This window comes from Cydia strobilella, chromosome 14 (genome assembly GCF_947568885.1).
Source record: "Cydia strobilella chromosome 14, ilCydStro3.1, whole genome shotgun sequence".
Classification (NCBI taxonomy): domain Eukaryota; kingdom Metazoa; phylum Arthropoda; class Insecta; order Lepidoptera; family Tortricidae; genus Cydia; species Cydia strobilella.
Window position 1 is genome coordinate 2,868,643 of NC_086054.1, and position 25,677 is coordinate 2,894,319.

Genomic DNA, 25,677 nt, shown 5'->3' on the forward strand with positions numbered 1-25,677 from the left:
CCAAAGCGTTACATTCTGTCACTCTAATCTGAGAGCGGTTTCAGATTAGCGTTTTATACGTGCCTATAAGCTCGTTTTTCGAAGCGCGTGTTGGCGCATCGTATAGACCAAGTGTAACGCCTAACGCCGAAATGACCATATACGCGCAGAAAAAAACGTTAGCCTAACCCCGCCCTAAGTGACCTCTTCTCTTATGCCTTGTACCATCGGACTGTGAATAGTTTGCCCTACTGAGTTGTCGTTACAAGATGTTCTAATTCCTACTTCGCGCTCCTGAATTAAACAGTACGCGTTTTATGAAGACAATGACTCCTTAATTATTCACTTAACAAGTTATTCTCAGTAATAAAACGAACGGTTTTATCTAGGATGGAAATCGCGTTTTAGTATAAGTAAAAATAGAAGATTAGAAATGATTTGTTTGCGATGCTGTTTGGATTAATATCGGATCATTTGGTAGGTATATTTTGTAAACTTGCAAATTTTGACAATTAAAACAAATTAGACAAAAAACTTATTTCCTTTAAGTTTATAAATGTAAACTTGTTCACGACAACATATGAAAACATAATATTAAGGCCCAGTAAGTTCGTGTTCTTCTCTCACTCTCACTGAAGCGAGCGAGATGGAAGTGCGGGCCCGGGAGCGCGGATACCTATCACATTTTAATACTTACGTACCTGTTCAAATATCTGAAAGTAATGTGTTATTTAACCGTCTGTTTACTCCCTAAAATTTGAATAAGAATAGGCCAATCAAAGCCAATTCTGATATGCAAAACTGTTATAGTTTTGATCTGACCTGTTAATGTCCCCGCGCGCGCGTCATAAAGTCGTATTATAACAGGATGAAAACTATGACATTAAATAATATTGTCTTCGGTTACCGCGGTAACTATCGCATATCATGAAATAAAACTATGAAAACGGAATATATCGCGTGTATTGAATTCATAATACATCCCGACGTTTCGTGTAGTTTCTCCTCAGTCACCCGTTGACGACGAACGCTGTAAAGGGTTCAAAACGTCGGGATGTATTATAAATTAAATATATGCGATATAATCCGTTTTCATAGTTTTATTTTATGACATTGAATATTGACTTCGTCTGCGTGGAATGATGATGATGATTGATGAAAACTATTATTTTTGTCCTTCCTCGAGCCTCAAACTAACTAACTATGTCCATTTAGTATTTATTTATTTATTACAGTGCACTTACAGTATTACACCAATTCACGCGTGCGTGTAATCTTTACGCGCGATTGAAGTAAAACTTCTTTCACGATGACGTTTATCGCTATGTTGGCACTTTGACTTGTGTCCTATTGTGCGTGTGTCACTACTGAGCGTTACTTGCGTCAGAAAAAAAACTGAGTTACCCTCTAGTCGCGCCTAAACAAGTTTTACTTCAGTAAAATAGTAAGGATTGTTGAATTTGAATCGGCCTCTCTATCGCAGAATGCAGAAAGTTTCCAGCCGTTTCATCCATTTGATTCCGAAGCGCTGGTAGCCTGGTAGAATCAGACTTGTAAAACTGCCCCGTCGCTTCGTACACTACGTATGAAGTTAGTTTGAATTTGAAAGAATCAGAATTTCTGGTATAGCCGTGTCAGACCTCATGTCGAATAACATATTGCTTATATCATATGGCAGCGGCATTTTATGTTGTATTAACACAATAAAAGTAACCATTTATAATTAGATAACATGATGTATACGGATACAGCTAAACAGTGTACAACAAAATACTAAAGCTCATTTTTCTCTAATAATCCATGAAGATACTTGTGCTCAGAACTGGATTCGAACAAGCTGGATTTAATACTATTTATTAGTATTATGTATTCAGTACAAATACTCTCTCGCGTAGGTCATGTCAATATTTGCACCGACAAATGATTACATCCATTAGATAGAATATAATGTAATAATTGTAATATGCATGAGTTAGTAAAAGACCATAGGAGTGGCGCCGGTTTGTTTAGACCTTTCACTTCACACATTCACTGCCAGCGAGCTGTTCTGTTTGTAGGCGAATTTCGCTACATGCGGTTTTTAGGGTTCCGTACCCAAAGGGTAACAACGGGACCCTAAGAGCCTATTACTAAGACTCCGTCCGTCCGTCCGACTGTCTGTCCGTCTGTATCTCATGAACCGTAAAAGCTAGAGAGTTGAAATTTTCACAGATGATGTATCTATTTCTGTTGCCGCTATAACAACAAATACTAAAAACAGAATAAAATAAATATTGAAGTGCTCCCATACAACAAACGTGATTTTTTTGCCGTTTTTGCGTAATGGTACGGAACCCTTCGTCCGCGAGTCCGACTCGCACTTGGCCGGTTTTTTTTAATCTTCGTAGCCGATAGCTCGAGCTGATAGTGAATGTGTTAACTCTTTACATCACATATGATGAGTTTCATATTTGCCAACCTGCGGTCACAAGATATACATACTTACTTACGCGGATGATAATGCGGGATCCTGTAAAAGCAATCTGCAGCATCGACACAACGTGACAAGGAAAAATAAACACCATTCTTACGTGGGCTCAAACACTTGAACTCAACGGTGCTTATGTTATATTTTCCCTTTCTTACACGTAAGATACTTATCTTTTTCCTTGGGACTTTACCGCCTTTAGATGTTTGAGGAAAAGTTTGATAATGCTGTTTAAGAAGCAATTGTTTGAATTTACCGCTCACGGAGTGCACCTTTGGATTTATATAGTATGTTTATTGATATAAAAAGTAATAGCTGAGCACAATCATTTTAACGTAAATAATTTAAGAGACGACGATGGAAATTCTTTTCTACCACGTTCAGTTGGCTGCAGCCAGCGTGTAGTTCCCGTACAAATTGCAGTCGGGTCGCAGTCAGTTTGCTTAGGCCCTATGAAAGATGACATATGTCTAAAATAAAATCCGGCCAAGTGCCAGTCGGACTCGCGCACCGAGGGTTCCGTACTTTTTAGTATTTGTTGTTATAGCGGCAACAGAAATACATCATCAAATTTCAACTGCCTAGCTATCACGGTTCATGAGATACCAGCCTGGTGACAGACAGACGGACAGACGGACAGCGGAGTCTTAGTAATAGGGTCCCGTTTTTACCCTTTGGGTACGGAACCCTAAAAAGAGTGATTATAACCTGATCTTCTAACACCTGGACTTCTCATGTTTATAATATATTTAGGTACCTACTCTGATTTTTAATTAAATTCCAAAAAACTAACCTCACTCGGATCTTTTTTCTTTCGTAATAATGGAAAATTATGTAAAGAAGTAAACTCAAATTTCCCTTTTGCATACTCTAGCATTTAAATATATATAGATGTATCCGTTTAGCTTTGTTTAGTTTCTTAAAACATACGGAAAAGAGAAAAAGTGAGGTTAGATTATTGGAATCTAATGGTAGCGTCGAGTTTAATATTTTGCAGATATTTCTCCCGAAACGCGGCGAGGTGACGGGCAACAGGTTTTCTCTCAAGACACATCTTGCTCCATCCTTCTGCTATAAACTTTGGATATACGGAAACCCCTCGGGGCTTTGCTGCTGTTAGGTAGTTTACTGTTATTATGTAAGATAAGATATATTAAAAAGGTAAGTCCCTGAGTTTGTAGCGAATTTTCTTAAACTGAACGTTGCTGGTTCAAACCTCGGCTCGCACGAATGAGTTTTCGGAACTTATGTTCGAAATATCATTTGATATTCACCAGTTGCCAGGAGAGCAATTAGAATATACCTAACTAATCCCAATAAAGCCTAGTTTATACTAGGTTACTAGGTAGGTAAGATGGCAGTCGTTTTTATTTTATTTTTTGGGATAAAAATGCGAACTTATTTATTGGTCGAGGTGTGTTTGCTATTTCATGCTCGAGGGAGCCGGAAAGCGGCAAATTCGTTTAGCGCAGCGGGCCGAAAGTTGACGCTTTCCGGCCGGAGGGCAGAAAATATATTCCTGTATACACAACATCATTTGTTTTTTTTGGTTGTTTGTTTTAAAACACACATAAATCTTACACAATATTTTATTTAAGTACTCGTTTAAAAACAAATAATACATTTAACATATTAAAAAAGAAATACACAAAATGAAATATAGTACTGTAACCAGGAGGTCTGAGCGACGGGTTGAGAGTGAAACGGCGGGTGTGAAAGACACTTTATATTTGAAAAATTAAACTAAGTGTACCTACGCTGTACCTTAATTAATTTTTCAAATATTAAGGCCGTTCCGTCGGTTTGCCGCTGTCTCTGTCACATTTCGCAAGAAAGAACGGGAAAGATCATGCGCGCCAAGTGTCAATTTTGATCGAATTTTGTCGATTTTTATTTATTTTAAAAACGTTACCTTACAATATCGAAATTCGAAAGCTATGAAATGATTATTTAAGTTAAGATTGTTTTTTCTTCTTTTTTTATTTATAGTATCATATAATAAATAACCGAGTAAAGTTGGATTAAAAGTCCGAGCTAGAGGTTACTTTGGGAATTAATTGTATCGAGCGAAGTGTCATAATTCGTGTAACGGAAGCTATGATATTAAAGATAATATAGTCAAGAACTACATATATTTTTTCCACGTCTAAGAATATCAACGCCTCTTAGAAAAACAGGATCATATAAGGAGATTTTTCGCCTTCTGGCTCAGGGAACCGCCTTAAAGTGTCTTTCACACTCGCTGTTTCACTCTCAACCCTTCGCTCAAACCTCCTGGTTACAGTACCTACTTAACTAGTTACAATAATTATTATTATTATTAAACAGTAACAATCTACTCAAATTAACGTATATAATTTCTATTGACAAAAAATCTTAATTAATCTCTTTTTTATTCAAGTATGTTAATTAATTTTATAAATACATCACATGCTTAGCTTGCCTTATTTCAGGAATAGTAAGGAATAGTAATATGTTTAAAACATTTTTACATTAACTTCATAAGAAAGCAATTCGAGATTTATCTAATATTCTTAATAGTGATTCCTTTAATACGGCAAAACCTTTAAAAGTTTTGACGTTTTTCTAATTACTTCAGTTTTACAATTGTTTGGTTTTAAGCGTCATTGAATACATATTACATGCATTTAATTTCATTTGCTGGCTATGTATTTATTAATAAAATATAGCACTATTCAACGAGAGTGGAAAAAACTACTAACTGTTTTAAACTTTATTATTTTATTCATAAAACCGTTAAAGGTACAGGCACTTTAAATAAATATGAATCTAAAATCAGTTCAATGAACGCGCTAACGGCAACACATGTTTTTGTAAGCTCATAAAATATTTAATTATTGCACATCCCTCTGTAGGTATTTTTAAATTAAATGAAAAAGAGATTTAGAAATAAAAAATAGTAACATTTCAATCGTGAATGCAGCAACATTGCTCTCGATAAAAAGAGTGGTGGACTGAACATTCTAAATGCGATTTCAATACGGTTACGACAGCAACGCTAATTATTAAAATAGTTATTAGAATAGGATTTAAAGGCCCTGTAGGTGTTTAGAGCAGGGAAATCCATGTTATTTACAGGACGCGATTTTAGTTGTGTTCTGCTTTCAGTGACAAAATAACGGCATTTTTGTGTCATTTTCAACCAAAAGGTACCACATTGTCGCTAGTCAATTATGTTGATTTCAAATTGAAGCTATATGGAAATAGCGCCTTATTGACAACCGACAATAAGTACCCTTTTGGTTGAGAATGGCACATTTCAACTCTCCTAATTAAAAGATGGACTCACGTTAGACAGGACCGAGTCCGGCCCGAGACGAGTACTCATCGAGCAGACACCGAGCTTTACGCAGCTCCATCGGATCCTCGATATGTCTGAATTGTCCGTAGGCCAACGGTTCGAGTACGTATTCGTCGGCACAACGAGTTTTGCTCGTAGCTTGAATGGCCGTCAAAAAACAAAACATGACCGACCCTCCTACGTTCCAGCGGGCTAAGCACGGTCGCATTTGTATCGCCTGTCACCATGCCTGTCACGTTCTAACAAGTATGTAAGTGCGGAAGTGACAGGCATAGTGACAGGCGATAAAAATGGAACCATGCTGCTACCGCTGGACCCATCGAACTTCCGAGCTTCGGTGATTACGTGATGCTTTACGAAACATTGTCGGAGCTGTTCTAATGCGAGTCATCCTTAAGTGTGGTGTGGTGCTGGAACTCTGGGACTATCTACAGAACAAGCTTCTCCTTATCAATCTTGACAGGATAAACGAAGGAGATGTCGTTAGCAGGCTCGGGGCGGGTCAGCTGCAGTTCACGCTCGAGGTGAACCGCGTAGATGTAGTACACCAGGATGAAGTAGGCTGCGAGACCTGTGAACAGGAGTGAAGTTAGGCGGTTTCCAAACGTTAATAATCCAACAACGCGATTCGGGAAATGAATTAGAGATTCACTAGATATGAAATAGTAAAGATATGTGACGTCCCACGGGTAAAGGTACCTAATGGCGGTTGGCGCTTACGCTATTATTAACGCCGCTCCAATTAATATTGCCAGCTGCCATAAGGTACCCTTTGCCGTGGAACGTCACATATCTTTACTATTTCATATCTAGTAAATCTCTAATTCGTTTCCCGAATCGCGCCGCTTATTTTTTACCAAAAACATATTTCGTTGCGTACCTGTGTACTAATGTGCGAAGGTGAATGACATGAAATACTCTAATGATGAATACCTGTATTCGAAACGTGTCACGCTAATTGTAACTCAAAATACGTGAGTTTATTATGTTTATTAAATTCATGATAATAGGATGAAGATACAAATTATATTAAACATTACCTAAAAACTTCAGTAATATTGAGTTGTTTTAATATGAAATTGTAGCAAAGACACAAAAAGATCAACAAACGCAGTACAATTTATATAACTTTCACGAAATAAAGAATAAATTCCCAAGTTTATAAATACAATACCTTCTAACGGAACTTAAATTAATACGCCATGACATTACAAGTCTTCATTTAGCATCAAAAGTTTCTAATTTAGAACAAAGATACCTAATTATTTATTTGTTTGTTAGTTAAGTACCTAAGTTAATTGTGCTTATCAATAAAAAAAAAGCATTATTAGCCATCAGCGTAGAAACCATCTGCCACAACATGCGATTCCAATATACAATGTAAAGATCATAAATTGTGTGTGGTTGTGGTTATGACCATCCATTAAACGTGCTTAGCTATTGCGAATAGAATACAACAAATACAGAGAAAATATATTTTCCACTTTTTACGACTTTAAGTACTATAGTTTGCGCTCCGTTTCAAACTTTAACTTCTGTTACTGAGTTGTATTTTTAAACTTGCTCTGCAATTTTGTTATGTAGTTTTGCTAACACTATTTTGTTTGACCGGTTTATGTAGCTGCGTGCTAAATGTCAACAGTTTCTGTCGTATATATACGCCAATGTCTTACTGAAACGTGAATTTTTCGCCATATTTTATGTCTCTTTCCTTTATGTTGCTTTCTTTTTGTCTGTTACCTTCCGTAATTCTCACCTGATGGTCTCATCGGAAGATCAGCGCTGGAAGTCGCCAGCAGCATGCTGAGATGGGGCCATTTCGTGACACTTTATTTTCACTTTGTTCTTTTAATGTATGTCTATTGTCTGTGTGTTTACGAATAAAAACTATTCTATTCTATTCTAATACAGTCAGCAAAGTGGATGAAACAACTAGAGATACGCAAAACGCTTCACTAAGTTGAAAATATTGATTCATATTTTCGCTCGCGGTGATATATATTACTCATTTCGCTCAGTTGATCTGTAGGCTATATTGTTCACGAGTGAGTAAAGAGAGATGTCAATCAATCAGATACACACGGCCATAAGTTCAACCAAGATGGCGAATCACTCCGAATTAATAATATAAATAAATAAACCGCAAACCTATTCGCATTATCTCACTCGCTCGTCACGCTCGGCCGGCTCGTTCAAATCATGAGTAGAAAAGAGCGAGCAATGAGCACTGAGATAGATGAGGTACTGAGCCAGTTAAATCATGAGTGAGTTGAAGAGTGAGTCCAATTAAAAGATATAGTTTATTTAAATCACTCACTCGTGAACGACACATGTCTAGAAACGACGCGCCTAAATCTGCCACCCTGGAATACTTTCCAAATAAAGAAAGATCTCTAAAGTTCGCGTTAAAAAGTCTTCTATCCCTACTGATTCTCCCAAGCTGTTCCCTTGGCTGTGGTTTCGCTAGATATACATCGAATACAAATGTTTTAGTGAAAAATGACGTAGTGTATTTTACTATGCAATATAAAATATATACCAGAATATACTACACAGTAAGGAAGGCTATGAACATCCCAAGCAACCCCAGGGGAAGAGGCAGAAGGCCAGCAACCTGGTGGTCCAATGTCGAAAAAGAGATGAGGACACAAAACCTTACAACACAGACAACCCAGGATAGATTGTCCTGGCGCCGACGTACGAGGAGGCCCGACCCCAGCTAAACTGGGAAATGGGCTGGACAAAGAAGAAGATACCAGAATATACTGGAAACGAAAATGGTGTGATAATTTGTAGTGTATTTTTTACTCGTTTTTGTTTCACACAAAACCTACTAAACATTTTCGGACAGTGTAGCTAACTAAAGTTAATTACAAAATAATTCGAAAAATCGCAAAGTACGTTTTCATGTGCATTTGACCATAAAATTACTTTGCCAACGTATTTAATTCCATTAAGCATTTAAAACTAGCCATGACTTTGTTTCATAAGACGTTTTAGTAGTAAATGACACACGACAACATCCTGTCATTAACAAGTTATTATGAATTAAAGGCGTGTGTTTCAAAAAACACCTTTATTGCAAAGGAATAAGGATGTGACATGGTTTATTTTGCTGTTTTGAAAAGTAAATATAACTTGGCGTGGCTTCTGATTGTTGAGATATGCTATGACGTCAAAATTAGCGATGATAGGAGAGACATAATGGCTTTATGGTTTAATAGGTACAGTCAGAATATTGAATTTCCGAAAATTTATAATCTGATTTCGTAACTAAGCTTTACGCTGGCGATATAAATATTTTATATGGATTTTGCACTGTCCAATAAAACCATTTTGACAGCCTACTGTTTAAAACAAAATAAATACTCCGTTTTAAAAAACTGCTCACTAGCTGTGCATTGTTGCTACAAAGTAGTAGGTATGAAACGGTTTTATGAAAATCTCGCAAATACACACGTACGTGCCCTTTTTTAGGCATAACCCTAAAAAAACTTGCTTTAACGCTGTTTCTGTCACTGACTGTACACTCGAATAGGTAAGTTGACCGACGTTACGAATACAAATTCTCCGCGCGTTTGAACCCGAATTTGTACGCAAACACCTCTGGCGGCCCGTGAAAAATGTCAAAGGCGAGCTTTTTGACGATTCACACGGAAATACTACTAACGGCTTTGCTTCTCTATTCTAACTCCGTTATAAAACAAACTCCGATCTAAACTTTATTCATTCGCAACAAAGTATAAATTAGATTGTGTTTTCAAATGCAGATATTGCTTTACGCTTGGCGTGGAAATAGCTAGTTGTCCCCCTGTTACACGAAAAACTTCAATGGAACATTGCGTAAATAAATACTATTCGTATTTTAGGAATCAAAGGAATTCGTGAAATTGTAGGATTAATTTTGTAGTACTAAAACTATAGTACATTGTGCAACATGGGGCGTAAGTTAAATATTGTAAACGAGAGTATAGTTAAATCGCGATGGCTTGCCGGAGCGTTTATAGACTCGATTTTGCAATATTATTACGCCCTGAGTTACACACAATGTTTTTCATCACACTTGCGATACAAAAGTGAAGTATAAAGACAAAAAACTGTTAATTATAATACTAGAAACCCTTTTTCTATAGTTCCCACTAAGCCTGCGTGCAATTCCACATTTACTGAGCGAGTGTGATGAAAAATATGTTTAATGTCATTGAATAACTATTAACGGTTGGCGCCCTATAAGTATCCACTATTATATACAGCTAGTATGGCGAATTGGGTCCTGAAGTTGGAGCTATTACTGTACTAGATTGTTATAAATATTAAAAAAACTAATCTCTTGTTTAACGTAGTAGCGCCGTTATTATTTTATAAGTAGCCTTTTCTCGTTTTCAATGCACTGCAACATAACGGGTTAAGCTCTAGCGACCCAGCATATAAGAAAATTTGGCAGTCTTTGAGAAAATTTTATTGAATTTGTTTCGTTTTAAAATCAAGGGATACAAGAACAGCAACTCTGTTCCATTTAACAAAGACTTAAATTTCATTTCAGGTCATTTGTACTAGTATTAGGACAGTGGGACGCTAGTGGTTAAAATGGCTGCTATTTGCAGGTCGTCGTCTTTATTCATAAAGCTTCGCTTTAATACCAGTGCTCGGGGAATAGTTGTGTTCATGATTCATTGCATATATTAAAGTATTTCATCATCACCAGACAAATAAGTATACTTTCAACGGGATACAGGTTTCTTGCTAGCTCGACGTGGATTGTTTGATTGTCACACACACTTGAAGTTGGGCAGGTTTCGTCACCATGTTTTCCTTTACCAAATAGTAAATGCTATAGGATTTCCTGCCGAGAAACATAATTAGGAGCCAGATTCGGATTCTCTAGAACACGGAAAAATCTACATCTAAATCTAATCTAAAACTCCCCGAGATTCAAGCTGTGGATCGGAGTCTGAGTGCCAGCACTGCAAGACATCACGAGGTAGACGAAACCAGCGAGAGACGGCAGTCGTACGGTGGCGATGCCTATGTAGACGCGGATCGGGCCGAGACTTTTCTAGAACATTTTCTGCAAAATGCAGTTTCTTGTAAAACTTACCGAGGTCCAAGCTGTGGATGACGATAGTCTGAGTGCCAGCACTGCAAGACATCACGAGGTAGACGAAGCCAGCGAGAGACAACAGCAGTCGTACGGTGGCGAAGCCGATGTAGACGCGGATTGGGCCGAGACTTTTCTAGAATTTCAGAAGAAGAAGTTAGTCTAGCTGAATAAAAATGATATTAGGTATTTAGACTTCCATCACGCTTAATCGCCTGCTACATTTGATGTGAACTTTATCGTTATTGGTGCTATTGTATATTTTGTAAAAATAGGCACACAGTATAATAATTAAACACATACATCTACATTGGCTTTCTTCCGGGTTCAGATATAAGTAATTCGCTTGTTGTACCTATGCAGCATAATATAATGTCCTAGCATATAGGCACAAATTATCTCTGTTTCATTTGAAGTCCTTGCTTGCAATTCGAATTTGAATTGATCGAGTTCAGATTTTTCACCCTTACTTTCATCAGTTTCATCTAAAATGTATCCGTCTTGCACTGCACTATAAAAACAAAACCAATGTTATAATAGCCAAATAATTCCTGATTACCTTATGCAGTCCCACAAGACACGCCACATTGATCATCAGCCAAGCAATATTAGCGCAGAGCACAACCATGAGCAGGATCCCCACTTGGTTGAGGAAGGGTCTCTCAACAGACTCGATGTCGGGCACCTGATCCGAGACCATGCGGGGACGGTCAGAGTCGAAGTGGTCGAAGCCGTGGGTCGTGATGCCGATGTAGGTGGTCAGGGTCAGTAGGGCAAGCGTGTGGTAGGTGTTGAATACCTGGAAGGTAAGAAGACAAATTGGAACAAATGTAACAGGATGGTACCATTATACGACTTGCTTACAGACAGGAGTCTTCAGGTTTTTCGTAGATCATCATCTTCGCGTTGTCCCCGCATTTGGCTACGGCTCATGGGAGCCTGGGGTCCGCTTTGCAACTAATTCCAAGAATTGGCGTAGGCACTAGTTTTGGCCTTCTGACCTTCCAACCCAGAGGGTATACTAAACATTATTGGGATTAGACCGGTTTCCTCACGATGTTTTCTTTCACCGAAAAGCGACTGGTAAATATCAAATGATATTTCGTACATAAGTTCCGAAAATCTCAATCGTACGAGCCGGGGTTTGAACCCGCGACCTCCGGATTGAAAGTCGCACGCTCTTACTGCTAGACCACCAGCGATTTTTAGCCACCAGCGCTTTTTCAGGTTATAAAAAAGTCGATACGAGTGTGTGTTTACAAAAATCAGTACAGTACTGGCTATTATATCAAGATTCTTTAAAAGAATACCAACCAGATTTAAATATCCGAGGATAAAACACCCAAGCCTCAATGGAATGCAACAGCAGCATTTTGTAAACAAGGACTCCGTTCGCGGCTGCGAAGTCGTGGACATCCTGAAAAGAATTGAAATCAGTTAAGAATAGTAATGAACAGACGAATGTGAGTTAGAATGTCAATGAATTACCAGTGACCTAAGCAGCCATGTTCTCAAATCTCCGTTATTCTTCAGATACAAGCGGATCTTTTTCCTTCAAAATAAGTATTACAAGATTCTATAGAACGGGCCCTTGGTCCACATTGATAAAACAATCAAAACTATTAACGAAAGAAGCGACGTTAAGAACTTTGTCATGATATCACTGGATTGGTCCAATGTCTCGGCATTTAAACGATCCAATTTCAATAAAAAGATCCGCGTTTATCGCGTTCACATATTCGTCATTATGTAACTCTATTTCACGTAGGTACTTTAAGTGTCAAATAATATCTCAATTAATTTGTAATTTGCATGCGACCATGATACAACTGAGATAAATAACTGATTTTTACTAGTAAAGTAAGTACCTACATAGTTACTTTTTTTCCGTGCACTAAGATTGTACACGTCTGTCATGTTTTTTCCTCTAACAATAAGAATGGGGCGACCATTAGCGAACAAAAAGCGACCCATTGCTTGTGTATAAACACAAGTCACGGCCGACTAACTAACCTACTCAGCGGCAGTAGCACGGTCGCATTTTTATCGCTTGTCACCATGCCTGTTACGTTCTAACAAGTATGTAAGTGCGAAAGTGACGGGCATAGTGACAGGCGATTAAAATGGAACCATGCTGCGCCCGCTGTTCGTGGTACTGAGACATTAGAACTTTACTAATATGATCGTAACAAATTTAATGTATTCTACACTTAGACGACATAACCAAACGGAGTAGCCATAAACAGGCGTTCCCCTCTGTCGAAAATAGGCGGCCAATGGTCATACACAATGTATGGACTGACGTTTATCTGACATGGCTATTTTTACTTTACGTATGCATTTGACGTTCCCCTCCCACGCAAAAATCGGCAGACTGTTTTTAATTACAGACAAGGCGTCTGGTTATATCCTCTAAGATTCTACAAGTTGATAAGCTAAATGTCAATATCAATGAAGTTTAACTACAGATTAATTAATAATAAGTAGTAATAGAGGTAGACGGGCAGATCATACATTATGTTGACGAGTACATCTACTTGGGCCAGCTAGTTTCTTTCAGTAACAGGCAAGACAAGGAAGTTGAGCGCCGTGTTCAAAATGCCTGGAAGAGCTACTGGTCTATGAAAGAGCTAATGAAGGGTAACCTTCCATTGTCACTGAAGCGCAAACTCGTTGACATGTGTGTTCTGCCTGTTCTAACCTACGGCGCCCAAACTTGGTCACTCACAGAGATCCAGAAGTCCAAACTGAAGGTTTGCCAACGCTCTATGGAGCGCACCACTCTAGGTGTTAAACTAGCTGATCGCATAAGAAACACCACGCTGCGCTCAAAAACCGGCATCGCTGACGTAGGCGAGAAAACCGCTAGGCTCAAATGGGACTGGGCCGATCACGTCCACCGCATGCATCCGGAGAGGTGGGCTAGCTTAGCAACCAAGTGGGTGCCGGTAGAGGGGCGTGGACGGGGCAGGCCCAAACGGAGATGGCGGGATCACCTGGACAGCTTCCTGAACAACTGGCCGGAGGAAACACCAAATCGGGAGTCGTGGAAATCAAGGGGAGAGGCCTTTGCCCAGCAGTGGGACACTTAGTAGGCTTAAAAAAAAAAAAAAGTAATAGTATTTCATACAGAACGGCCGTGTACCACTCCGCTCCGGATGGAGTTACCTCACCCTGTGGCGACGGATTGACTACAGTCGGAATTTCAGATTGACTAGAAACGAAACGACAAAAAATGCCACTGTATTGTCCCGGGTGCTTGTCTATTTCATTAAATAACATTTTTGTCTTGAACCAAGTAATTGTAATATCTTCTCCGATGATGAAACGTCACTTTTGACATATACATACACATAACACATACAGATCAAATTCATAACCTGTAATTACAATCAGAAAACGCCTCATGTCGTCATGCGTACATAGGTACATATTAACCCTCTTAGGGCCAGTTGCACTAACCACAATTAGCAGACTGATTAACGTCAAGCAGCAGAGAACTATGAAACTTTCCATACAATAAAATTTAGCGAACGGTAAAACGGTGACAGACGGTTTGGTGCAACCGACCCTTATCCATAAAATTTAGCAACCCTCTGTTAAATTGTGTTCCTTTCTAACAAACAAAAATTAAATGTCAAAATGACGGATGAGGACAAACGATTATCAAGGTAGGGACAGATTTTATAATCATCATCATCCCACGCTGACAAAATCGCGGGCAGAAACTAGTCTACAATAAATTAATTCTGCAAGTTCTGGTATAACGCCCGTGTTGCTCAAGAAACATGTAGTGCATAAAGCTTTAATAAGCAATAAATAATAATATTGTCTGCTTAGCGTCCTACTTTATAAGTAAAAACATTACTGCTTGTTATACACGCAATAAATACATATAATATAAAGTTTCATAAAGATAAAGATAGTTTATTATGCAAGTACCCAGGCATATTACAATGCGCTTATGAACGTCAAATAATTTTATTTTATTTTTAGTATTTGTTGTTATAGCTATCACGGTTCATGAGATACAGCCTCGTGTCAGACAGACAGATGGACAGACGGACAGTGGTGTCTTAGTAATAGGGTCCCTTTTTTACCCTTTGGGTACGGAACCCTAAAAAGTGTCCCCGGATTTTCATACAAATTATGGGTGTCAGTTTTACAATACAAAATGCATATGAAAATGATTCACAAAACTGATTTTTTTTTTCCTTTTTAAATCGATAGTCCTTGTGATTCTTGGTTAAAGTAACCCCAGAGTTATTACAATATCATATTTACATAAATTGTGTTGTTATAAATATAGACTAGGTATGTCTAAGAGTTATTTATTTTACAAGGGGGCAAAGCCTCCAAAGCAAAGGTTGTTTAACCTCTCTCTCTCTCTATTGACACCCGAGCAAGCGAAATATTTCAAAATTGAATTCAAGTTGAGTAAGTACCTACAATTAAAACTCGCAGCAAAATAGCACCGTGAAGATGACATTTGCGCTAGTGGCAAAATATCGGTATCAATATATTAACATTATGGTTCGTGTTTTAACTACGTATTTTGTATGAGATCACACATCGTTCAGTTTGGTTCTTTTAGCCGTGGTGCGGATTTTTTTTATTAAAGTACAATCGGTACATTGATTTTATTAACCATACTGGTTTCTCTTGCATAAATACATATTAGGAGTGATTTTGTTTAAATATAAGTTACTTCATGACAGGACAGTTATTACTTTTGTATACGAATACTGTGGATTATTTACAGTATGTTTTTTTTAAAGTCAGGATTACATACCTTTTTTTTTGTTAATACATATCTACATACATATTTAATAAAAGATAATTATTTAAGTCTTGATCTTTTATTTGAACATATATGTGACCTCTATAAGCGACATTATTAGCATTCACAACCTCTGTTAGCGAGAGCCTCTGTAAGTGAGAAAACGTTTTATTTGAACCTGGTTAAGTGGAAAACTGGATAAATGGAAAACCTGGATAAGCGGAACTAAACAGCCGGTCCCTTGCGATTCCACTTATCCAGTTTCCACTGTATAATTAAAAATTCGCAAATTAAACTTCATTTTAGAAACTAGTGCATGGGTGTTAAAAAAATTCATAACACCATTATTTTCCTGTACGTGCGTGATATGCATAATGTATATAGGTATTGTGTTATCGGTGGTCATGTAATAGCACATTCTTTGTTGTTCAACATCATTGTCTTGCGTAGCCGAGTTGTTTGAAAAAACATTTCAATATTTCTAAATCGTATTATCAAACAATATCGTATTTGGAATTCATTGCATGATAAGTAGTAGGTAACAAAACTAGAACATTTACGTACTTGCAATAAACTAACCTTGAATAAATATGAACTTAAATCTGAACAGTACATCTAAAAATATTTTAGTGACGAAATCGCGAAAAAACAATTTACCCTCCCATAGAAAATGGACCAGCCAAAATGTATGAAACAGCCAATTTTTTCGCGATTTCGGGGTTGGTCCCATAGTAAAAGTTGCTCACTATAATTCCAAAACCTCCCTGGCAACGGTAATGCATTTATGTTTTACCCACCCTGTATATAAAATACCATGTAAATTTATTGTCATGTAAAATCCGTACTATTTACAAAGTAACAACCTTTGTCAATGCGATTCGTTCGAACGCGTATCAAAATAAACATACTGTCACTTATTAAAAACGTCGTAAGTATACTACAATTTCAATCACATATAAACCCTTTTATAAATACCCAGCAAAAAAGATTACGAAATTGAAAAGCAACAAGTTCAAAGTTATGTACGTTCGAATATGAATAACATTTTATAATAGCCAAAGTATAAGAGCACCATTACGAATTATCAGTTTACAGCATAGAGTAACTTATACTAGAGCGGTACAGTCATAGTAAATTTTGTAACCCCAGTAAATTCACTGCCATCTGTCGACACACTTTAAAACTAAAAATGAAGATTTATAAAAATACGATAAAATGTATAATAAATATGGATAAATGATTTTTTTTATTTGCATTAATTATTTTTATGATTTTGACCCATGTTCTTTCACTGATATGCGTTAAAATTGTTAAATAACAAACGAAACCGTCAACGCCATCTATACGACAGTAGGCCAAAGCTAGTAGCGCCCTCTGAACGAGAATCAAATTCTCTTGATTTTTGAGGCACATCTTTGGTTAACAGTTTGCAAGTTTCGACGGACATGCATCACAATGTACCATACATTGCGATGCATGTCCGATTCAGTGACGTTTATCAATTCGACCTCATTCAGCACCTACTGAATGGACAAGGACAGCACTAATTGAGATGCGGACTAATTCTACGAATTTAGAGGTCTAGATATGAGATTATATTGTTAATACCAATTTATATAATAATATACCTATACAGGATGAATTTCAAATCGTGAATCGTAACCACGTTTACCGGTAAAGCTACTTAAGATTAATACAGAGCACTAGTGTTAATTACAATTAAGGACCCGCTTAATTAATTATGAACAAAAACAGAAAGTGCGTCCCCACTTGTCATCCGCCTTGGTCACCCTACACGAGTCACGTGACTTGCAACGCAATGTTTACCTAAGTGCAAAGGTTACCTTATCAATATCATGCATTAAATGCATTGTGCAGTTTGTTAATTAAACACTTATACATTTTTCCTTTAGTTTACTCACATAAAGAAGAAACAGATATTGCAACAAAAAATTTATTTACACATATTTTAATAAATGTGTATTCCTTAAACCATTTATAACCCGAGAATATAGACTTTAATGATTTTGGATTGGTTGGTTTCGTCTCTGCCCCGATTAGAGCAATAACTATATAAATTAAATTCTTTATTTAAGACCACCAAGGATCATTGTGTTAGTAATAATTTTAAAAATAAATAATCTTATCTAAGTGTTAGAACTATACATAACAATGCTTAATAAGTATTAATACCTATAGTCTGTATCTTTAGGTATTTAAAAGAATCGAATTTAAACTATCGTGAGACATATTAACTAACTTAACGGTATTTAAAAGAATGTAAACAAACTACAACTAGGTATTTTATTGTGCAAGTAAATTTTTCAAGTCAATTAATTTAACTCGATGTGCCAAAACTTACAGAAGTTTTACTACTATATATTATTTAGTCAAAGTAACAACGAAGCTGCTTTAATCTTGCTATTTTGTTAATAGGAATATATCGGGATGATTTGATTAATCAATAGTAATTTCGTTTTGCAAAATATGCTATTACTTCGCCCTATTAAAGAACCTAAAAGGAGATAGAATATTAAGCCATTTGAGGGTAGATGAAAACATTACACGATTAAATGAAATAGGTCAAAGCCAGAACGATGAGGAACATATCTAGGCAGTTTTATATTTGGTTGGTTAACTGATAAATATTTCAACTACCCGAAAATGTAAAAACACATTGTTTACATATATCATTGTTTATTTATCAAATTCATTTGTATATGTGACTGTTTGTGTTCTAAATAAACTAAAAAAAAAAATTTAACTACCTAAAGATACAGACTAACATAACTGTACATGTATTTATTTATTATTGGGTGCATGTATCAAGCATCAGCTATTCAAATACAGGCAATCAATTCTGTTTGCTAACATTCAACTATAAAAATATCGAAAAATTTATGAAAAATAATATATTTTATAAATTGTCGGTTTTCTAGGTTTTCGAGGGGGATTTCGAAAATTATGACCTTTTTACAATCCAAGATAGCACGGATAGTACGAAAAGAATTACCATTTTTGAATCCAAGCGGACAAGTACTTTTGGTGCATTCCACGAGAATGTCCCTTACGAAACGGCGTTCTTCTAATAGTTCTGAAAAGGCTGAGAAAATGATATTGGGTCTGGTAGTATTTCATGACTTTGCTAACAAATTGGCAGTATATTCTCGAGCTTTACGGATTTGATTGAATTAGCTGCCATACAAGGCAAAAGCATTTCGTAAGGGACATTCTCCTGGAATGTCCCTTTTTCGTAAGTCGTCATGGGTATCGTTTTCAAGATTGTAGAGGGAGTAGTGCGGTATCTATATGTATTTTTATGTTTTTGCGGATTTCGAAATTTATGACATTCTTTGACTGTTAAAATAGATGCTATAGATAACGTAAAGCATAGCCTAAACCATATTAATTAAATTAAACCGATTCGATTCGCACGTCGCTCCGAACGCCGAAGTTTGAACGAGACAACGCTATGCGCGTATTATAGCCACATCCCGCTCGCACGTCGTTCGTCGACGTGCGAATCGGACGCAGTGTCATGCCCGGTATATTTTCTAAATGTTGGAAAGCTACTAAATATTTGCAATTTAACTCCTTAGAACAAAATATAGCTTCTGTGACACCGTTCTCAATAAAGAAGAAGAATGAATGAATGAGCAAAGCAATTCGGGCAATTTTCAAATAAAAAGAAAATGTATTTGAAACTAAACTCTTTCCTAAAGACTCGCCGCGTCATTAAATAGAAAATCGGTGCGAATTTCATTTCCCCCAATACGCCAATTCAATGAAATTATTATTAGGAGCATGAAATATCATCTCAGCTCAGTCACGTGCAAAACGTGCTCAATTTTTGTACATCATATATAAAAATCTAATACTTTATTCTGGGAACAAAATACCTGTAGTTAAAAGTAGAATGACCAAGTACCTAATGGAAAAAAAACTTCTATTTAGAAAAAGATAAAGATTTACAGCCAGACCTCACTCACTCACTTGTGAGCTGGCCATACACGCTAGGGTACGCCTAAACTAAACGCCTAAACTGTACAGTTAAACTGGACAGGTAAACCCTAACTGGGTGGAGCACACACACGGCAGCGGTAAACCTGCACAAACTCTCAGTAGTGTATTAGCCATGCACCGTCGACAGCTGTGCTTGATATTGACGCAGCACTATTAAACGCCTAAACTAAACGCCTAAACTGTACAGTTAAACTGGACAGGTAAACCCTAAATGGGTGGAGCACACACACGGCAGCGGTAAACCTGCACAAACTCTCAGTAGTGTATTAGCCATGGCACCGTCGACAGCTGTGCTTGATATTGACGCAGCACTATTAACGTCCTTAACAAACTTTTTTTGAAGTTAATATTCTCGCTAATAGAAACGGAATATACTAATCTGTTACACAGTACACGCTATAATACCATTGCACAGTATGTGATACAAAATATTACAGTATGAAATATGTCAAAATAACAATATAAAAATAAAATAAAAACAAAAAAAATACAAATCCTATATGAGCAAAGAGTGAGAAACTTTTCTCAATGTACAAAACAACTACAAATGTACAGCGAAATACAAGTTAAAGTATGTTATTATTACCAGACATGCTAAGTATCCGATTGAAAGTAAGTTCTAAGGAAAAAATCATGGCCAATTAACTACGTCTTTTATTACTTTGCAAATTTGTCTTGTGTTTTTGGTTTTCTAGTATTCGATATGAAAAGTACATTGTTTAAGTCGGGTGAAAGGCACCAAGCCAAATTTCATCCCTTCGTTAACAATCTTCTATACTAATAGCTCCAGTTTAGCCTATTGTGACATTAAGGTAACTACGGAACCCTACACTAAGCATTGCCCGACATGCTTTTGGGCGGTTTTTTTATTTATTTATATCGTGGTATTCTGCACTGTTAATACGCCAGAGGCAGGACTCTGATTTATTAAATTCAATTAACTCAACTAGCGTTACATTCCGCTTACGAGACGTTTTTATGCAATCGCAATCTACTCGCGATCTGAAAATATCCGCGATCAACTGAGGCCTGCGCAGACGAACGCCACACACGCTCAGTTTTACCTGTACAGTTTAAGAGCCCACCGGTAAAAAATATCTATTTTCATATTTGCGCAGGTCAACTGTGCAGTCGTAGAAAACTGCACAGTCGAATGCCACAGACGCTCCTTTTAACTGTACAGGTAAAACTGCGCAGGCGTACCCTAGCGTGTATGGCCAGCTTAAGTCTTCACTACATAGTATAAAACAAAGTCACTTCCTGCCAGTGGCCCAGGCTATGGGCCCAGGTTATGGGCCCAGGCCACGTGGTTGTTAAAATTCCGTTTTAAAATAACGTTCAAATATAAATACGTAAAAATGGATCAACGAGCAAAAAGAAATATTCAACCGTTTAATGGCGACCGTTATAGCACGTGGAAGTTTCGAATCAAATCACTTTTAGGTGAACTTCAAGTGTCGTCCGTTGTAGAAGAACCAGCTCCCGAAAACCCTGATGCCGTGTGGACGCGAAAGAATCTCATCGCTAAAAGTACCGTTGTGGAATATTTGGGTGACGCATTTTTAAATTTCGCCCAAAATACGGATTCCGCAAAAACCATTATTGACAATCTCGATAAAATATATGAACGGAAAAGCTTGGCTACACAATTGGCGTTACGTAAACAGTTGTTAAATATAAAATTGCAACCTGACGTGAATCTTATCCAGCACTTCACAAATTTTGATAGTTTAATCACTGAATTGATTTCCGCTGGCGCCAAACTCGAGGAAATGAATAAAATATCTCATTTATTACTTACGTTACCTGCTGCTTACGATGGCGTTATTACTGCTTTGGAGACGCTCGGCGAAGTTAGTTTGAACCTATCATTTGTTAAAACGCGCCTTTTGGATCAAGAAGTTAAAATCAAGAACGAGACAGTCACCGGATTAAAAGTACTTCATGCGGCAAGCGAAAAATTCTCAACTCACATCCCATTTCACAAAAGGAAGAGACACATGGATCAAACATCGAGCTACGTCCCCGATTACAAAAAGAAGAAACCCAACTATCATTTCAAGACAAATCAACAACCTAGATATTCATCGCATTATATATCTAGAATGTGTTGTGATTTTTGTGGAAGACGTAATCACTTCAAACAAGATTGCCGTTACTTCAAGAAATCACAAGGAAACAGCAATGGCGGCGGCAGCAGCTCGCAGCAGCCGTAGCAAAACACCGCCCACGCTGCCGTACCGGAACAAAACAATGAGGACGGTTTCGCTTTTATGTTCTCGCAATGTAAGTTACCAAAATCTAATCATAACACTAAAGAAATTACTTTTCTTTTAGATTCTGGAGCCAATGACCACGTTGTGAACACACGGGACCTTTTCTTATCATATACTGAATTTACCTCACCCCTGAAAATAAATATTGCTAAAACTGGTGCATTCATACAGTCAATAGGACGAGGTCGCATTAATGTCAGCACCAACATGGGAATACAAGGTTCCCTCGAAGATGTTTTATATTCGACGGAAGCTGCCGATAATTTACTATCAGTAAGTCGAATGAAAAAGCAGGTATGGAAATTGTTTTTAATAAGGAAGGCGTTCGTATTTATCAAAATAATAAGTGTATTATGCCTGGCATAACTTGCAATTATCTATCTAAAATAACACTTGTTATTAATTTGCAAAAGGCGTTGAGTGTAAATGTAGACAGAAATTCAAATTTATACAATTTATGGCATAAAAGGCTTGGTCATATACATAAACAAAAGTTCATCAGTCTTAAAAATATGATTGATGATTATTCTGTAATTGATAAAATAATTCCACCTACCGACGAGTTGTGTGAGCCATGCATTCTAGGTAAACAATCTCGACTGCCTTTTGCAAAGTCAAAACCAGAACGCAGAAACAACAGGCCCTTATTTATAATTCAGTGATGTATGTGGCCCTATAACTCCCACTACAGTTGACGATAAAAATTATTTTGTAAATTTTATTGATGATTATACTCATTACACAGTTACCTACTTATTGCATTCGAAATCTGAAGTCTTAAAATGTTTTCAAGATTATGTTGCTAAAAGTGAAAGTCTATTTAATTGTAAGGTAGTTAATTTATATTGCGATAATGGCCGAGAGTATCTGTCAAATGAGTTCAAAGATTATTGTGTAAACAAGGGAATATCATATCATTTAACTGTGCCCTACACACCTGTCCAAAATGCAGTATCCGAACGCATTAATCGTACGTTAACCGAAATGGCTAGAACCATGGTTACAAGTGCGAAATTAGGTAAACAGTTTTGGGGTGAAGCCGTATTAACATCAACTTATTTAATAAACAGGCTACCCACTAAAGCGCTAATTGGCAAAACCCCGTATGAAATGTGGCATGGGACAAAACCGAAAATAAGTCACTTGAGGGTATTCGGTTCCACTGCATATGTTCATAATAAAACTAGAAAGACCAAATTTGACGAGAAATCATTTAAATCAATTTTAATTGGTTATATGCCTAATGGTTATAAATTATTTAATACTGAAAATAATCAATTTTTAATTGCCAGAGATGTATTGTTTGACGAGTCAAATTTTGGTGAATCTAGGTCAATATGCAGTGATGACATTCCTAATAAAATCAGCAAGCCGAACAATGAGTCGGTGGAGTTGATCAAGCCAATATGCAGCAATAATGAAATTCCCGCCAAAATCAACAAGCCAAATAATTCGGTGGAGTTGATAGGCAATACACAAAGTGACGTAAATAACAAGTCGCTAAATGACAACTTGTTATTCAGTCAGTGTTATTGTGTCAGTTACAAAGTGAAGTTAGCAACAAGTCACTCGACACCGAACCCGGTTGTTTACGACGTAGCGATAGAATTCGTAATCTACCTCCTAAAAATAATGAATTAATGAATGACCCAGATTTAGCAGTTTTATCGCTTTGTTCTAAACAACCGGTGCAATTCAATGATATTTTCAATCGGCCAGATACTAATGAGTGGTTAAGTGCAATAAAAAGTGAAACTGATTCATTACGTAAAAATCAAACTTGGTGTCTTGTGGATAAACCTAGTGGTGTAAATATTGTAAGTAGCAAATGGGTTTTTACTATTAAAAATAATGAGTTAGGTGAACCGATTCGATATAAGGCCCGATTAGTAGCGCGAGGTTTTAGTCAACAATATTTAGAAGATTATGACGAAACGTTTGCTCCAGTCGCGCGGATTACTACGTTTAGAATGATTTTAGCGTTTGCGAATCAAAATGATTTACTTGTCCATCATATGGACGTGAAGACTGCATTTTTGAATGGCATTTTAAAGGAGGACATTTATATGCAGGTGCCAGAAGGTATTTCTTCCAAGTCTAATCAAGTGTGTAAATTAAACAAAACACTATGGCTTAAAACAGTCCTCACGGTGCTGGTACGAACGTTTCGATCAGGCGATTAAGGGCATGGGTTTTGAAAGCTCGAAAGTTGACCCATGTTTGTACATATTGAATAAAAATTCGATTTATTTGAATGTGTATATAGTTTTATACGTTGATGATCTATTAATAGTAACTAAAAGTGTACAAACAATGCAACAACTTAAGAACTGTCTAATGAAACAGTTTGAGATGACCGATTTAAATGATATTAAATTGTTCCTTGGTATACGAATTGAAAGAACCAAAGATAAAATAACTGGACCAATCAACATATCTACAAAATGTTTTAAACAAATTTTCCATGAGTGATTGCAATCCCTCAAAATCACCTTTCCCAAATAAATTAAACTATGACGCATTGAATAGTGATGTACAATAATACAATGCACCCAGTAGACAACCCATAGGTTGCCTAATGTACGCAATGCTTTGCACGCGTCCTGATTTGTGCGCGGCGGTTAATATACTAAGTAGATTTCAAAGTAAAGGCAATGAGGAGTTATGGAAATGTTTAAAACATCTTTTAAGATGTGAAAGGAACTTTAAATCTTAAATTGACTTATCATAAATGTGATTACAAACAGCTAATGACTGGTTACGCGGACTCTGATTGGGGAGGCGATGAAACTGACAGAAAAAGTACAACAGGATATTTGTTTCAAATGTTCGATAATTGTACAATATCGTGGTGCACACGTAAACAAAATACAGTAGCCGTTTCCTCAACAGAAGCCGAATATATGGGTCTATTTGAAGCTGTGAAAGAGGCTATATGGTTAAAATCGTTATTTATTAGTGTATACATAAAAGTAACTAAGCCTATACTTATTTATGAAGACAACAATAGTTGCATTAGCATTGCTAATAATCCCACAAATCACAAAAAGTCAAAACATATCGATATAAAGTATCATTTCACCCGTGAACAAATAAATAACAACGTAATAATACTAGAACATATTTCCACAGGAAACCAACTAGCAGATATGTTCACGAAGGTGATTCCAATGACAAAGTTTCAAGAATTAAGAGTAAAATTAAATTAAATTTGATTCTATTATAATTGCATAAATATATGATTACATAAGATTACAATGTATAATTATTAAAATGCAATGGTAAGCTTAGATGACAATACTGTTTGATAAGTTTGATTGAGGTTAATTTGATTAGAGTGTATATTAAATGTATAAAATACTTGAATGTTTGAGGGGGACTGTTGGTATATTACAAAAATCCAAGTCTACCTTCCATTCATTTGTTCCTTGTATACATACATTCATTCACTCAATCTGTTATTCGTTCAATATCATTATTCTTGCCTTGCCTCACTTGAATACAGAACGTTGAACAGTCAACACGTATTTTTACTTTGCCGACCCTACCTATATCTTTTTTTTCGTAATGTTGGTTAAGGGCAAAATTTCTAATCTGTCAGTAATGGCCAACATAAAAAAGTACTATGTACTATAGACAATATACACGCCCACAATGTATGTACAACTTGTACAAGGTTGCAGTCGGCAGTTGTGGTACTTGTGGTGTCTTACCTGTGGTCTCTACTTTTTT

General features: G+C 36.8%; 1 protein-coding gene across 1 annotated transcript in view; it reads right to left on the bottom strand.

The window, feature by feature from the left end:
* Nucleotides 1–4,684: 4,684 nt before the first annotated feature.
* The window catches only part of LOC134747044 (uncharacterized), a 30,262-nt gene continuing 9,269 nt past the window's right edge, over nucleotides 4,685–25,677 (bottom strand). Inside the window, exons 2-5 of the mRNA XM_063681602.1 lie at nucleotides 12,181–12,283; nucleotides 11,426–11,665; nucleotides 10,867–11,002; nucleotides 4,685–6,339 (exon numbers count right to left, since the gene is read on the bottom strand). Coding sequence (XP_063537672.1) covers nucleotides 6,197–6,339; nucleotides 10,867–11,002; nucleotides 11,426–11,665; nucleotides 12,181–12,283 — 622 coding nt within the window. The 3' untranslated portion in view covers nucleotides 4,685–6,196. The remainder of the gene's footprint in view (nucleotides 6,340–10,866; nucleotides 11,003–11,425; nucleotides 11,666–12,180; nucleotides 12,284–25,677) is intronic.